Genomic DNA, 17,418 nt, shown 5'->3' on the forward strand with positions numbered 1-17,418 from the left:
TGATATATACCTGATCCTCTTGCTTCAGTGCTGAGGATACAGGTTCACATCACCATTCTCAACTAGGTAGACTCATCTCTGTCTGCCTGCAGAAAGGAGTCTTACTTGGGTCTGCAGAACTCTGCACAGAAATGGCTTGTGGGGAGGAGAGGCTGGCTACAGCTGGTTTTCCCTTCTGGGCCCCTGTGGGAAAGACTGTGCACTCACTCCTCCTGCTCCTCATTAGATCACGGTCCTGACAAGGCTCCTTAAGGCACCTGGTATACTATGAGCCCCGCCCCCAAAGTATGCAAGACTCTTTCCTTTTTCCCCTTCCTTCCTTCCTTCCTTCTCTTCTTTTCTTCTTCTTCTTCTTCTTCTTCTTCTTCTTCTTCTTCTTCTTCTTCTTCTTCTTCTTCTTCTTCTTCTTCTTCTTCTTTCTTTTTTTAAAGTTTTATTTATTGTGTATACAGTGTTCTGTCTGCATGTGTCCCTGCAGGCCAGAAGAGGGCACCAGATTTCATTACAGATGGTTGTGAGCTACCATGTGGATGCTGGGAATTGAACTCAAGACCTCGGGAAGAGCAGCCAGTGCTCTTAACCTCTGAGCCGTCTCTCCAGCCCCCCTTCCTTTCTTCTTTCTCCCACTCCCTCCTTGCTCCCTCTTACCCACCATTCCTTTTCCCTTCTCCCCCACCTCCCCAAGTGCTGAGATTACAGCTGTGTGCCACCATGCTCGCCCAGCTGACACTGTTCTCCAGCAGAAAGGACAGAGGAACAAGCATTAGTCTTCAGCCCCTAAGTCACACTCCGATGGTTTTCACTGAGCTCCTCCGGCAGTGGAGTATCTTAACCTGTCTGAGTGAACACAAGGGCAGCGCATGGCATTGAGCACTGGGCTGGATCTTCTCAGAGAACGAGGTGGTCATTGTTTGGGGCCATGCACTGCAGCACCCACACCTGGGAGACTCTCCAGCCACTTCCTGTCTGCATGCCCCAGCCCAGCTATCTGGGAGGTGGCGCCAACCAGCAGGGGTGGGCCCAGCTGTGTGTCCACTGGCTTCCAGTCCACTTCTTGTTGCAGACCCAGAGAAGAGAATCCTGGTATCTGAGATCAGATCCCGACTCACAGCATGCTAAGTGGGTTATTTTAAGCCCCTGAGTTTGTAATGCAAGGAGAGGAAACTAATGTCCGGTGCACTGTTGACTGAGTGCCCCATGCTTCTCACATGGTACCCAGCAGAACTGTGCTCCATAAATACTGATGGAAGGAATGAATGACATTTGGATCGCTCCCAAGTTCTGCATCACCACGGCAATAAAACCCTCTCCAAGTTGCTGCTGATCCACAGAGGGGGCATGGTGGTTAAGATCCAACAGAGTGGTGTGGTCAGGGTGGAGAGTTTTTTTTTTGTTTTTTTTTTTTGGTTTTTCGAGACAGGGTTTCTCTGTGTAGCTTTGCGCCTCTTTCTGGAACTCACTTGGTAGCCCAGGCTGGCCTCGAACTCACAGAGATCCGCCTGGCTCTGCCTCCCGAGTGCTGGGATTAAAGGCGTGCGCCACCACCGCCCGGCAGTTTACATGGAGGTGTCAGCACTACGGACATGTTTGTCTTCCAGTTCCTTCAGGGAGATGGTGTGGCTGCTGCCCTGGGTGGTTTAGATGGATTGTGGAGGGCTCTCTGGTGACTCCCATCTGAAGACCCAAGTCTTTGAAGTTTTCAAGTCTCTCATTCAACCTTGGTCCCCCACACCCCGGTCAAGTTCAACTGCTACACCCCCAATGGCAGCACACCTTGAGGCCTGGGGTCCAATTTCTTCAGAGCCCATCTTTCATGTTGATGTGGTGCCTTTTGCCGTGAAATTTTCCAATGTTTTTCTTTATTCCTTCAATGAGCAGAAATAAGGTTCAACCATTGCTGTGGGATGTTGTTCTGTATGTTGTGATTTTATGTGTTGCTCTGATTGGTTGATAAATAAAGCTGCACTGGCCTATGGCAAGGCAGCTTAGAGGTAGGTGGGAAATCCAAGGAGAGAGACAGGAAGAGAAAGGAGAGGCAGGAGAGATGCCAGCCTGTCGCCCAAGGAACAACATGCCAGCAGACCAGTAAGCCACAGAACACGTGGCAAAACATAGAAAATAGAAATGGGTTAATTTAAGTTATAAGAGCCAGCTAGCAAGAAGCCTGCCATATGCCATGCAATTGGTAATTAATATAAGCCTCTGAGTAATTATTTTATAAGCGGCTGTGGGACCGCCGGGTGGGTGGAACCGGAGAAACTTTTCGACTGCAAACCATCAAGATGTCTGATGTTAAAACACAAAGCAGATCATCACCCTGCCTCATGGATGAATTCCAACTTGTTTTCTTAGTATCCTCTTTGTTTGCTTGAGAAAGGATCTCACACTGCTGGCCTCTAACTCTCAGCAATCCTTCTGCCTCAGCTTCTCAAGTACTGGGAGTATAGCTGTACTTTCATCTGTGTGTGTGTGTGTGTGTGTGTGTGTGTGTGTGTACACATATACATATAGTTTATAGAGTAGTTTTCAGACGCTGTCTACCTAAAACCTTTGGCAAAAGAAGGGAACCCGGGGCTGGTGAGCGGCTCTGTCGGTAGAGCACTCGCTGTGCAAGCATGAGGACCTGGATCCCCAGAACCCACATAAGAAAGTCAAGTGTGTTGGCACACAGTTGTAATGCCAGTGCCAGAAGGCAGACAGGCAAACCCTGGGTAAAAGCAGAAGACCCTGTCTCAGAGGTGGAAGGGCTGGAGAGATGGCTCAGAGGCTAAGAGCACCTGCTGCTCTTCCAGGGGACTCCCACATCAGGTGGCTCACAGCTGCCTACACCTCCAGCTCCAGGGAATCTAAAGTCCTCTTCTGAAGTCCACTGACACCTGCACGTGCACATACATGCCTAAATTATTATTATTATTATGTAATTATATAATATGGAGTGACTGGGGAAGACACCACACATACAGATACACAAATAATTAGGGGATGGGAACTGAGGACGTGGCTGTGCTCTGAGGGCCAGTGGGCCAGAACTAAGGGGGTGCCACCAACAGAGCTTTAGGTCAACTGCTGTCAATGTGGCATCACACATTTGTGCAGACCCTGTTCACAGTGTCCTGTCACCCAAACCAGATCCAGGCAGACGATCAAGGCTGAAGAACGTGGAAGAGAGGAGCTGATTCATGCAAGGATGCCCCCACCTCCCCTCAGCTAGGAAAGACTTGGGCCTGTTTACGATACACGTCACAAGGAAGGCACTGTGTCACCCATGCAAACACAGGGGCCTGCACACAATGAAGTGTGTTCTCCTCTGGAGGCTCGAAGGAAGAACTCCCCTCTTTGCTCATTCAGATTGGGACAGCATCCATTTGTTCCTGCTGGTGGAGGCTGGCTATGGCCTGCTGTGCCCAGAGGCCACCATGGGGGCTCCTCCAACCTGCTTGCTCTTTGTATGGTGCCAACAAGGAGAACCTCCCTCTCCAGTCTGCCGGGACACATTACTGTGTGGTGTGATGCCAGGCCATGACCTCACCTGCTCCAGAGGAGGGGACTACACAAGATGTAGGCACCAGGAAGTAGAAAACCAAAGGCAGGAACCTCGGGGTCTATGTGCCACAGAGTGTGAAGGTCCTGAGTGGGATAGGGCCAGTCCAGAGGAGGGCTAAGAGGCCATCCAGGGAAGGTGGGTGATGGAGGGATGAAGCTGAGTGCAGGCAGCCCAGGGCGGGTGAGGGGAGGGGGGCGGGTAGGCTCTAAGGACATTGCCCAGAAAAGTTTTATGAGAGAGAGAGAATATGCATGTAGAGGCTCACTGATCCGGCTGTACTTGCTGGCCAGTAAGCAATCAGGGGTTTGCCTGACTCTGACCCATCAGTGCTGGGGTTACAGATAGGTGCCACACCCAGATTCATATTTATTTTAAAGAAACAGGTGTTTCCTCTGTGTATAACAGCATCTTCTGAAGGGTGAGCTTCCAGGCAAATCTCTCCACATTGTCTTGAGGGGAGGAGCCACCCCACGCAGCTGGGAGTGACCAAGCGAAGAACCTCTGGTGGTTTCTGAGTCCTGAACTATGTGAATGGATGTACTGTGGCCAAAAAAGTGCATTCATCTGATGTTTGCTTTTCTTTCTGCCATACCAAGTTTTTTAATGCAGTGCTAGGAACTGAACCAGGGCCTCCTGTGCGCTAGCAGGCGGGAAGCAACATGAAGGAAGCCATGGGAAGAACCCTAGGTACTTGCAGAAGGCTGGACCAAGAAAAGGAGTGCCAGCCAGCCATGTCACACAGAGCACACGCACACCGGCCAGGGTACCACAGAGTCTCTGGTTCTGACCCTTTTTATGCACATCCCCAGTGCCCACGCCTACCTTCTCAGCTCTCCTTTATCCAAGAGAAGTGATGTGGGCACACTCTGACCTCAGGGACACGACTGTCCCTAAGGAGCACCTCCTACCTCTCTAGCAGGTTGAGCTGCCACCTTTTCATAGTTCTGAAACGAACTGCTAATTTCTCTTTCTCTAATGCATTTGATGGTCACTTCAAATAAAATTCTTCAAAGAGATCGCAAAAGAAGAAAAAAGCGGAGGAAAGAAAAGAACCAGGGCATTAACTACAGACTTCTGATGGGTTATGTTTCCCTGAACACTATTCCCTGCAATATTTTTGTGCTCTAAATGATCAGTTCTAGTCCCTGTGTAGCTAAATAATAATAATTACCATATAAATGAATATGCATATGTGTCATTTTCCTCCCGAAAAGCGAGAGCGCCTGCTTGTTTGGGGTGAGGGTTTGTTTTGCTTTTGAACAACCAAAGCTCATAATTAGAAGCCTCGCCTCGCCCTGGAAATCTGTCTCCGTCGGGAGGAGATGAAAACAGCTCCAGATGCCCCTTGAAGGTTAAAAGAAATCTTAAAACAAATTGAAGGAGGTGCTTCTTCTCCCCGCAGGTAACAACGGCTGGGACACAGTCACAATCACAGACATGCAGGTCAGAGAGGCACCCCTGTCTTCAAGCACAACCCTGTCGCTGTGCAAGGTGGGGAAATGGAGGCACAAAGGAGGAAACAATGACCAAGCCTCCAGGAGACACCCCATCATGACAGGAGCTCCCTCCTCAGTAAAGGAAAGTGGAGAACCACCGTGGAAGACACTGATGCCAGACTCAGGCCTACACACACACACATGCAAGGAAAAAAAAAACAAGCCAGGCAGTAGTGGCGTATGCCTTTAATCCTGGTAGTCAGCAGTCAGGAGGCAGAGGCAGGCGGATCTCTGAGTTCGAGGCCAGCCTGGACTACAGAGTGAGTTCCAGGACAGCCAGGGCTGCACAGAAAAACCCTGTCTTGAAAAACAACAACAACAAAACAAAAAATCACAACTGGGTGAGGTACTGAAGGTGCACTGGGCCCGACCACAGGTGCCACACACCTGAGCAGAGGGGCCACCAACAGCTTAGCAGTCACAGGCTTTCCAAACAGTAGAGATGGGCCTGCAATGAGATGTAGCAGATAAAGCTGTTCCCATCATCAGTCACCATGGCAATAAGTATTATGTCTGTGTGGTCAACAGTATCAATCACAACACAGTATCATCACATATAATAAGACAGAATCAAGGCAACAATTATGATTTAAACATATCAGTAATAGTAAATGTCATCATTCTGTTGACAGTGAGAACTCTTGGCAAGGACCCTAGAAGCTTGACCTTGAACTTGGTCTACACTGCAGGTATACTGTGAAAATAGGCTGCATGGATGAAGCTTGTAAACAGGTTCAAGAAGGGCTGCTGGACATCAGCCTTTGTTGGGGCTCGGGACTCAGCTCACCTGGAAGAGTGACTGCCTACCATATGCAAAGCCCTGGGCTCCATTCCCAGCACTGCATAAACCAGATGTGGTGGTCCATGACTGTAACCCCAGCACTCAGGACACACAGGCACAAGGATCAGAGGTGCAAAGCCAGGGTGAGCTATATGACTCTTATGTATCCTAGAGGGAAGCTTGAGATACAACCGAAATCACCAAAGAGCCTCAGTTTCTCCGAAACCATCACCCCATAATGTCTGGTAGAGACCAGGCAGCCCTGACCAGCTGGGTCACTGTCTATTTCATGTTTCATTTTTAAAGATTTATTTATTTATGTGTACATGCGTATGTCTGCATGTATATAAGCAGCTACCCATAGAGGCCAGAAGAAGAGATTAGATCCCCTGGAGCTGGGGTTACAGACAGTTGTGAGCCACCTGACGTGGGTGCTGGGAACCGAATTCTGCTCCTCTGCAAGAGCTGCAAGTGCTCTTCATGGCTCAGCCATCTCTCCAGCCCTGTGTGTCGCATTCCTAATGTGTTCAGATAGAAACAGAAGGGCAGCTGAGTTCTTGTGAATGTAGCTTGCTCCCAGGACACACAAAACCACTCTGTAACTCAGCCTGAAGCATTTGTGGCTTTGCATTGCCGGCTAAGCTTCCACGTTTACTGCAGCCGGGATGCAGTGACATGAGAAAAAAGACTTGCACCAATCAGTACTGTTTTGTCTATTATGAGGCTCCAGAGGGACGGAGACTCTCAGAGCTGCCCAGCTGGTTCCAGATGCCTGGGTTTCCATGCCAGCCAGTTTATTCCCAGTTACATGACAGCGGGACGAGCTCCCCACTTTTCCTCTCTCTTCACTCCTTACGTCCGTCACATCTCCTGCGTTCCCCTTCAGTTCTGGCTGGGAGCTGGAGAGAAGGTCCATGAACACCCCCACCGGCATGTCCTTTCCACCACTGTGACAGCCAAGCCCCTCCAGAGAGGGAGACTCCTGCAGCACAGGCCAGTTTATCTACCTGGCCAATCCTGGATGTTTTGGTAAAGTTTTATTGGGAAGCGACCCTGCTCTTTCATGACACCTGTATTTAGCTGCTTTGGTAGTACATCAGCGCGAAGTGGCTGTCACACAGACATGGAGTCAGCAAGTCCCGAATGATCTCACCACAGCACAGCTGGCCAGAAGAGCCCCAGATCTGGGCACCTGCTCATGCCTGGGCAGGAGACCACTGGCTGGCTGGCTGTGAGTGACTTGAGGTAAGAAGAACACAAAAACAGTTCAGACCCCTCTTTGACCCTGAGACTTCAGCTTCTATGTGACCTGTTCATAATTCACATGACTGGACCACACAGGGCAAGCCTGTGAAAACTGCTGTTCATTTACCTGCACACTGGAAAAAAAAAACAACCTGGGTGTTCTTCTAGATCTTGCCCCCCCCCCCAGTCAATTTTCAAGGGAGGGAAGAAGAGAGGGATGGAAATAGAGAGAATAGTATGTCTGCACATATGTATACGTGTGTTACACAGGTTCCGGGTCTGGGCAGAACTGACTAAACACACCCTGCCTTGTCATCCCCACACATTTACGCATCCTGAATCTTCAAGGCAGGTACCAAGTAGGGGAAGGAGAGGGCCGGGAGGAAAGGTCAGGGTAGGGGAGCCTGTGGGAGGAGCTCCACAGGCTTTCCTGCAGCAACTAGCATGACTCAGAAAGAGGGCCCAAGAGCCTGTAATAAACGCCCCAACGCTCCCTTTCTCTGTTTTCCTACTACAGGGCCCTGATGTGGGGACGGTTGTAGGAAACATGAAGCTGAGTCCCAGAAGTAAATCACAACTTTCTGGCTGGAAGGCTGAGGAGTACAACAGGCAGTGACCAGGGAGGGAGCTTAGGAAGGCAGCTCCCTGAGTTAGTTTTTGCTGTGGTGGAACTTCTAAGACTTTTTTTAACATGAGGTTTATTTTGCTTATGTTTTTTTGTTTTTTTTTGAGAAATGATGATTAACCTGTATTGTGAGCCTTACTGGAATTAGAGCCACCATGGAATCACATCACTGGGTGTCCAGGAGGTCATCTATAGAGGCTTAACTGAGCATCTATAGGGTGAGAAGACTCACACTGACCATGGGCTGGAATCTCAGACTGAATAAAAAGGAGTGAGCCAAGCACCAGCATCCGTCTCTCTCAGCTTCCTGCCTTGGATGCCACGTGACTGATGACCTCATATCCTGCTACCATGCCTTCCCCAACAGTATTCCAAGGAATGTGCTGAGAAATGAAGGTTTTGATTTGGTACAGAGGCAGCAAGGGATGGATGGCATGGCCCTGCAGTCCTCACAACAGCTGAAAACAAGGTCTACATCAAAACCAAAACCCAGAGCCACCGGGTTGGAACATGCTAGAACCCAAATGAATCAATCACCTGCCAAGACAAAAATGTCAACATTCACCACAGGACAGGACCCAGAGTCTCATAACATGAACAGCATCCAGGATATAGCCCCACTCAGCCCAGGGAGATCCAGGCCACTCCTGACTCATGTGGAGGAAGAAAAATACCATTGCCATGGTGTGACCCAGGTGTTGGAATCATTCACAAAACAAAGACTCTAAAGCAGATGGTTTAAAAAAAAAAAAGCCAATCTAGTAAATGATGGAAAGATCAGTGTCTTGACAAAGACACAGGAGGCAGAAAGAAGAACCAAGTGAAATTTTAGGACTTAGAAAAGCAATAATCCAAGTAGAAACCACACCGGGTGGTCTCAGAGGCAGGAGGAGGATGAAACCGAAAGGATTAAGGAGCCTGGTGAAGTTCGCTATAAATGATCACATCTGATGAGCAGAGAAATGAGAACAGAATAGAGCCTTGGGGACCTGTGGACAACAGGTGTGTTACTAGAGCACCAGCAGGAAAGGAGAATGTGGTGTACATGGGGTCAGCTTGACGTGAGTACGGCCATCTTCTACCACTCTGCCATCAGCTCCCCCTGATGCATCGCAAGCCCTAGAGGACAGGTCCTTCAGACAGACAGCAAGGGTGCCGCATGGCCCCTGGAGTCAGACGTGCTTCTCAACCCATGTTGGGCACGTGAATAGGCCCAGGCACACTGTGACCCACCTTTATGTGCCTTAGCATAAAACCCTTCCTCCAGCATGTGGGGCAGGGAGCTGTCTGTGTTGCTGTTATCCAATACACGCTTTTGTCCCAGGCTTCCTCTGACCTCTCTTGGTGTGACTCTCGGCCTGTTTACCCACTTGTGACTGGCTCTCAAACACTGGACCAGGTTTTCTGAAACTGTGCAGGGAAAGATTTAAATGATAAAATCTGGGGCTGGAGTGATGGCTTGGTGGTTAAAAGCCCCGCCTGCTCTTCTAAATGACCAGGGTCCAGTTCCCAGAACCCCATCATACAGCTCAGACCGCCTGTGACTCTCGTTGCAGGGGATCTGATGCCCTCTTCTGGCCTGCATGGGCTCTGCACGCATGTGGTGCACAGACATACACTCAGACATAAAATAGAAATAAATAAAAATTTTAAAAGATCAAAAGTCAAAGACCTTGGACACTTCACGGTAGCCCCTCCCACATACACTTTGGCAATTTCATTTTGCTGGTTTCTCTCCTAGGACCCCTCAGGGTGGGTTAGCCATCCTATAGGCACCCCAACGGAACTGTCAACTACCACAGCTGCTCTGAAGCCCACGACCACACACTGGCCTTTGCTCAGCTTCTAGCTGCCAGCTTCACCTTCTCCGTAGCCTCAAAGATGGACACACGCCTCCCCCCGTATTCTGGTAACCACCCCTAGCCATGCAGTGCCATGCAGTCTTACCCTCCTGAGGCAGTCATCCTCACTCAGGCGCTCCTGGACCAGGCCGACAAGCAACGAATTGGGAATCCTCTGAAGGAAAGATACATGGTGTGAGGTCCCAAAACCCAGCCTGGTGCTCAATGGGGCAGACACGGGCGGCACCCTTGACTGGGCCCCTGAGCATTGGCCCCATAATGGTATACCCATGCCATCCCTTCCACATTCTCTGATGTTTTCCCACCCAACTCCATATCTACCTCCAAGCATCAGGCTTCCCCAACCCTCAGGGGATCTGTGGCTCATGAGTGCGTACCTCACACTGACCCATGCCCCATGAGTACAGATAATGAGGTTTTCATTACACAAGCTGCTCAAGGATGTGTCTATCATTCCCAGAGGTGGTGACATTCCTCAAGGAAAGGAACTGGGTCTTTGGTCTTCGTACCCCACACAAGGTAGGAGGGGGAGCCTGTTGGCTGAGGCTAGAGTGTGTGCACACCTCTCTCCAACAGCACATTCAATGACTTCATACTGGTGACCAAAGCTGGCTTTGATGAAATTGTTCACACCACAATACAGGGGCAAATGATCACACAGCTGAGTGTGAATGCTGACCAGCAGACCCCGGCCCTAGGTCTCGTCCCCACACAGCTGAGTGTGAATGTTGACCAGCAGACCCTGGCCCTAGGTCTCGCCCCCACACAGCTGAGTGTGAATGTTGACCAGCAGACCCCGGCCCTAGCATCAGAATAGAGCCAAGGCTACATTTCTGGAAGCCTGGCTTTTATGAATCAGTGACACATCGAAGTCATGAAGTCATAACCACAGCTGGTATCTCCACCTCAGGGGCCATCTACCTTGCTTTTTTTTTTTTTCTTCTTTCACTGGCCTGGAACGTTCCACCTAGGTTAGGCTGGCTGGCTAGCCTCAGGACCCTTCCTGTCTCTGTCTCCTCAGTGCTGGGATTACAAGCATGCATGACACATGCCTGGCTTTTTGCACAGGCCATGGGGATGAAACTCAGGTCCTCATGCTTGTACAACACTTTACCTACTTAGCCATCCCCGCCCCGCTCCCACAGCCCTTGCTTTTTTCAGACAAGGTTTTATGTAGCCCAGACTCTCCTCCAACTCCTATGTAGCCAAGGATGACCTTTTACAGCTGAGCCTACTGCCTCTACCTCCCATGTGCTCGGATTATCGGGGCTCTAATCCAGGGCCTGATGCCTGCTAGAAAAGTATTCTACCAACAGAGCCACATCCTGGAACCCACCCCAGAAGTTCTGAATTTGAGAACCTGCATTTCCAACATGTTCCCAAGTGATGGTATTGCTCCTAGACTGAGGCCTCACATGGAGAACCTCTGGCCTAAAGTGACCTCAGAGTTGTGCCTTTTTTTTTTTTTTTTTTTTTTTGTTTGTTTTTTTTTTTTTCAAGACAGGGTTTCTCTGTGTAACTTTGCGCCTTTCCTGGTACTCGCTTTGGAGACCAGGCTGGCCTCGAACTCACAGAGATCCACCTGCCTCTGCCTCCCAAGTGCTGGGATTAAAGGCGTGCGCCACCACCGCCCGGCGAGTTGTGCCTTTTTGCTGGTGCCCACGTCCTCCCAAATGTCCAGTGGAGTTCCCAGGGTTGGCAGTATAGAAGGAGTGGATAGGTAGCACCTTCTCTTCTCATTCCCTTCAGTCCTCTCCCAGCCAGAGCGGCTTCCATTCCCGGGCCACGTTCCCAGGGCTCACCCCCTCTCCCTGATGCCATCTACTCCTACAGCATTCAGATAAGTACAGGGACGCAGGAAGCACCTGCCCAGATGCACGGAATCAGAGCAGTCAAAGCGCATGGTTGAAAGGTTGGCAGGCCCGGGTGGGGTGCATGCCTCGGGAAGCCTTCCCAGCAGGGACTAGGTGGTGGCTTTGAGCAAGGCCCATCCCAGTGCCCCCTGCCGTTCCCTGCCACTGTGCTGTCTGGATGGCAGCTTTGATGTGTCACATCATCACGAGGGCTTCTGGGCTGCTTCTCCAAGCCCTGCCAGACTGTCTTTGCAGGAGTCAGGCCGCCTCCTTCCAGAACCTGGTAATGCATCCCCACCCTGCAGCCCCCAGGCCTGGCTTTGAGGGGAGAGGCAGAGATAAGTAGATGGAGCCCAGGTGGCTTCTCCTGGGCACAGGTGTGAGTGCCCAGACTCGCCTGGGGCCACTCTGCTTCCTTGTTTGCTTAGGGACAGCATTGGCTGCATCTACTCCAGCCAGTTTGGGTTTTGCAGCTTTGGGGCCCAGTGGTGGGATGGCTGGCTCGCCACCCCAATGTGCCTTCCTCTCTTGAAGGACATGCTGATTGGATGCTTGGAGGTGCCAGGTGTATGGGCTGTTCCTGGTTCTGCCCCCCAGGACCACTTAACTTCCAGGATTGGACTTCATTTCACATGGGAATGGCATGAGCTTGGGTCACTTACCACCAGGCTCCACTTTCGGGGACCCTAATGTCCCTGGGTCACCTAGGTGGGCACTTTAATGCACAGAATAGACTCTAGCAGTACAGCAGAAAAGGACAAGCTGAGAGTCCCTGGTCTGCCTTCCACACAGACAGCAGCTCTGTCAGAATGGTTGAGAACCTTTTCCAGGTCCAGAGAGGTAGTTGAGTGGGGAACGGCACTTGCCACCAACCCTGATGACCTGAGTTCAATTCTTGGGACCTATTTGGTGAAAAGAGAATCTACTCTTTCAAACTGTCCTCTGACTTCCACAAGTGCCTTGGAGCCTGCATGAGCACACACGAGTGCGTGCACACACACACAAAGTATAATTTAAAAGTAAAAAGTTTTTTTTTCATTTTAAAGAACAGTTTCCAGCTTCCCATGCAAAGCTCAGCTGCTGCAAGTTAGCAGAAAATTAAGGGATGGCAGGAACTGCCCCCAAGACTCTGGAAGAAGAGGCAGAGGTTGGGGACAGGGGACAAGAGGAAGGAGGGAATGAGAGGCAGATTCTGCCACAAGGCAGCCAATGATACTGGAGGAGGAATGGGCAGTGTTGGCCCTGGGATGTGGGAGGCTAGCAGACTAGCACAGAAGCCAGCAACCAGATTTTAAATCTGTAGACACAAAACTGGGCATGGTGGCACATGCCTGTAGTCTAGCACTTGGGAAGTGTATGCCAGAGCATCAGGAGTTGAAGAACATCCTCAGCTACTCAGTCAGCCTGGGATACAGGGGGAGATACATGTAAACACTGTGGAGACCTGAATTAGGAATAACCCAGCTTTAAGAAGGCCTCCCTGAGGCCAGCTTTCCAAGTTCAGGTCACTTATTCACTCCACAAACACAGGCAGCTCTGCTCCAATGCAGCATGGTTCAGAGGACACCCAGACACATCAATGATGATGTAATTAACTGCAGTGACAGGGGAGTCACGCAGGGTGGGGCTGGGCTCTCATCTCAGTATCCCCAAGATGTTCTCTTTAGATGTTGTGGCTTGATCCCACCCTGAGGACTGGCTCTAGACCACCAAGGCAAGGCCAGGCTACAGGTGGTTGACAAGGTACCTAGGGTGCAAAGGGACTGTGCTGCTGGGGCCGGCTGGAGCTGGGAACCCCTGGGGGAGGCAGTTTGCATACTTCCTGCAGAGGGTTCAATCCTAAAGCTCTGGGGCCTGATAGGAGCAGCTGAAACCAGAACCTGGCCTGTAAGGGTCTCAAATACCTGCATATCTTTGTCATACTTCATAATACATAGTTCAGAATAAACAAAAAGCTGTGTGAACCCTCAGTGTCTCGGGGGACAGTGCTGCCCCTTGGGGGTGTTCTGACACTTTGATTCCAGGGTCTCCCGTGTCTGGCAGCATCACAGCCCTGCTCTTAGGAAAGCTTCAAATGAACCTTAACTCTGTAGTCTGGGCACACCCCCCAGCCTGGGCCTGTGGCTCAGCAGTGGTTGGGTCACATGACCACACTGACCATGTCTTTATTGGCTGCAGTCTACTTTAATCTTTGGTCTTGACAAAAAGGGACCCTTTGGCACCGTGGATGACTAAAGTTCACAAGTTTGCCTTGAAGGTCAGATATGCTTGAGTTTCTGTCTCGTGAGGGAGCACACCGGCTGGCCAGGCTGGCTGATGTACATGGCGCCCATGCTCCGGCACCCATGCACTAGGAGGGCCAACGGGCCTTGACTGTGACAGAGCACTGGGCAAATGAATGGCTGTGGCTGTGGCTGTAGGCTCTGAGATGTGGGGCTGAGGGGACCCGGAAAGTGGCCCAGACACTGAGTATCAGCAGATGTGAGAGTTCCACAGGAGGAGGAAGGAGCCTGGACCTCAGAGAAGAATGCCAAAAGACACACCCCCACTCCCTGGCCCAAAGGGAATTTTGAAAAATATTCTTTGCCCTACTGTTTGATTAAAGAGAAACGGTGTGCTGAAACACAAGACAAGGGGTTAAAACAGGCAGCGATCTGGGTCACTAGCCAGCCAGCCGAGGTGGGTTCCAGGTTCAGTGAGAGACCTGACTGAAAAAAGACCATGTCGGACAGTGATCGAGGAAGACACTCATCATCAACCTCTGGTCTCCACACACGAATGTGCACTGTCATGTATACACACACACACACACACAATGTGCACCATAATGTTGTCTCTCTCTTTCTCTCTCCTCTCTCCTCTCTCTCTCTCTCTCTCTCTCTCTCTCTCTCACCAAACACACAAAAAACAATCTTGCACTTTAGAAGACACTTGGTCAGCTAGGCATTGTTGGGGGCACAGAGGTCCTTGTACTCACGGAGAAGCACCAAGAGAACCGGGAATGTTAATCACACAGGGCTGTCTCCTCAATGGAGGAGACAAAATCAAATACTCACATTCCATCCAGAAAACCGAGAGTGGAGGTTGTTAATGACCTGGTGACCTTTTTGCTGTCTGTGGAGGCAGACCTCAGCCTAACTCCCCAGAATGATTCTCCCAGACTCTTCCTTGTAGTGCCTGGCTGTCTGAGCCATGCCCTGAAGCACCGCTACCTAGTGAGGTAGCAGGTAGCTGTTACACCTGCCTATTTCCTTGAGGTACCCGCCCCTGGGGGATGGCCACCAGGGACCCTTAAGACCTGGGATGTAGGCACCCTCTCTCTTGGCTACCTTGACCACAAGTTTTGGATGCTGAGATCTTGGACCAAGCCATTCAGCATGGGACATAGCTCAGCTTTCCCAGACCCTACGATAAATCTTCTGTGGTTGTGAATTCATCCCCAAATAAATTCCTTTGATCATTAAAGAGACTCCATGGATTAATCCCATTGCTTCCCTCCCTAAACCCTTGCCCATCCTTAGGGAGATGTCACATGTACTCTGTGGCCTGCTGACCTCTATGCTATGGGTCAGAGACCACAATAGATTCTAGGACTTTCAGCCATGGAACCCACCCTCATGGTCACATGTACTCAGTAGAAGAGTCTCTATGTAGTCACACCTTAAGCTTTGTTGTGCACATGGAATTGGACTGATTGTTGCCTGGAAACCTTTTCCCAAATTGTGCTGTGTTTTAAATCTACTGACAGTGAACCACTAGCATTAGACTCCCCGAAATCTGGTTAAGGTTGACGAAGTCAGTCCGTGCCGGGTTTTCATTCTTTATCTCTTTGGTGGTCCACTTCCCTGTATGGCACCTGCAGGGACCCCCATGGGACATGGTGCTGCATGCCGTTAATCCCAGCACTCAAGAGGCTGTCAGTTCTGGGGTGCAGGTCATTTGGTGAACACAAAGCTGGTAGGGCCTGGGAAACAGCATTCCCAATCCTGTGGGATGCACCAGGAGAACGCATGAGTAGGAAGTACCGAGGGTGGACGCGGGGCCATGGGGAACCCTACGGTGTCCAAGAAACACTTCCAAAGCCTAGCAATGGGGTTGATATGCTTGATGACAGCCCTTAAGATTACAGCTCGGCTCAGTCCCACAGCCCAGGTGTGGCCACCAGTCCCCTTCTCTGGGGAATGGGGATGCCTCTTCCCCTTCTTCACTGGACTGGACCACTATGTCGCACACAGGGCAGATCGTTGCTCTTTGCTCCATCTACTTTCCTACAAGGAAGTGCCTGATCTCCAAATTCCCCCTTTCCTCTGTCATATCTGCCTGCATCTTATTTTACCCAAGACGTTGCTTTTCAGTCCATTCAAAAGAAAACGGAGGGCTGGAGAGACAGCTCAGGGGTTAAGGGTACTTCTCTTCCAGAAGACCTGAGTTCGGTTCCCAGCACCCACATTAGGTGGCTCACAACCACTTTTAACTCCAGCTCCAGGGGATCTGACACCTCTGTAGGCCTCTGAGGGTATCTGCATGCACATGGCATACATGCATACACACACACACACACACACACACACACACACACACACACACACACGGAGAAATCGTCTAAAATATATATTATTTTTAAGAAGAAGAAGATGGAAACTAGCTGAGCAAGTAGAAAGTGGAGACCTTCCCACAGCTGCTCTGGCCCTGGCCCCGGCCCAGGCCAACCTTACCTTGTAAGTCTGGAAGTGTTTCTTGGCTTCCTCAGCCAGGGGGGAGAACTCTCTTTCTAGTAAGTTCTCCTTGGTGACGAGGTTGCTGTTCAGATGTTTGCAGAGCCACATTGCCTGAAGAGAGGAAAGAAGAAACGGAAATGAACACAACAGGCACCTTAGGTATAACTCCTCTGTGGGGGAGGGGGACGGCTCCGTCAGTAAAGTGTTTTCCTCGCAAGGAGAAAGACCCGAGTTCAACCCCTGGGACCCACAGAACAAATCCTAGCACGACGGCACACTTGTGACCCCAGTGCTGTGAAGGTGGAGACAGGAGAACCCCTGGGGCTTGCTGGCCAGGCAGTCTAGACTACAAGCAAGTTCCAGGCCAGTCTCAAAGGAGGCAGATGGTGTTAATGAGTGCAACTCAAAGATGTCCTCTGGTCTACACACACACACACACACACACACACACACACACGCACACGCACACACACACACACACACACACACACACACACACACACAAGGCTAGGTATGGTAGTACATGGCTGGAATGCCAGCATTTGGGAAGCTAAGGCAGGAGAACTGTTAAGTTTGAGGCCAAACTGAGCAAATAGAGGGACCCTGTCTAAATAAAAACAAAACAAACAACAGAATTAAGTCCACCAAATCCTTCTATATTCTGTTAGAAAAAGCTGGCTGAGGAGCCTGGACCTTAGTTGGCAGTGGAGAAAAGGCTGGCCATGGGAAAACAATCATTCCTGGGTGGCAGGAGGAGGCCCCCAGGGGGTGGACACAGCAGGTACTTCCTAGCCTCTCCCTCCTGAGAACCGCCTGCCTCACCCACCATTGGCTCTGTGTGGCCGTCCACCCCGGGTCTCTCTGAGCTCTGTGGACCACGAGGAAGAGGTGGAGGTAGGTCTCTGTGTTCCACACCTGCTCTGCCCACCAAATCCCTCCTAGGGATCAGAGAGGAGCCATTTACCTAAAGGAGAGCTGCACTGTTGCTGAGAACACAGCTCAGTAAGAGAGCCCAGCAGGCATTACCATGGATCCCAGCATCAAGATCACTGGTGGTCCAGGCCCAGTCCCAGGTGCGACCACACCCATTTGCAGGAGACTCCAGGACCCTGGAGTTTTCAAAGTCCTGGTGATACCAAGAACCGGCAAGTGGGGGAAACCGCTGTCTCTAAAAGTAACATCATGGCCGGGGGCTGGATTCAGGGAGGCTGACTAGAAAAGAAAATAAAACAGAAAAACTACATATGGAGGCACAGAAGGACAGAGAGACAGACAGATGGACAGACAAATGGCA

The 17,418-nt window shown here is 50.6% G+C and overlaps 1 protein-coding gene across 2 annotated transcripts in view; it reads right to left on the reverse strand.

The window, feature by feature from the left end:
- Ak8 (adenylate kinase 8) overlaps positions 1-17,418 on the reverse strand; it is a 128,586-nt gene that overhangs the window by 101,163 nt on the left and 10,005 nt on the right. Inside the window, exons 3-5 of one of the 2 annotated variants that reach the window (XM_052725165.1) lie at positions 17,089-17,336; positions 16,122-16,235; positions 9,639-9,707 (exon numbers count right to left, since the gene is read on the reverse strand). In XM_052725165.1, coding sequence (XP_052581125.1) covers positions 9,639-9,707; positions 16,122-16,232 — 180 coding nt within the window. In that variant the 5' untranslated portion in view covers positions 16,233-16,235; positions 17,089-17,336. The remainder of the gene's footprint in view (positions 1-9,638; positions 9,708-16,121; positions 16,236-17,088; positions 17,337-17,418) is intronic. The other variant, XM_052725164.1, reaches the window with a different exon arrangement.

The sequence above is a fragment of the Peromyscus californicus genome, unplaced genomic scaffold (genome assembly GCF_007827085.1).
Source record: "Peromyscus californicus insignis strain IS unplaced genomic scaffold, ASM782708v3 Scaffold_7__1_contigs__length_154581171, whole genome shotgun sequence".
Taxonomy (NCBI): Eukaryota; Metazoa; Chordata; class Mammalia; order Rodentia; family Cricetidae; genus Peromyscus; species Peromyscus californicus.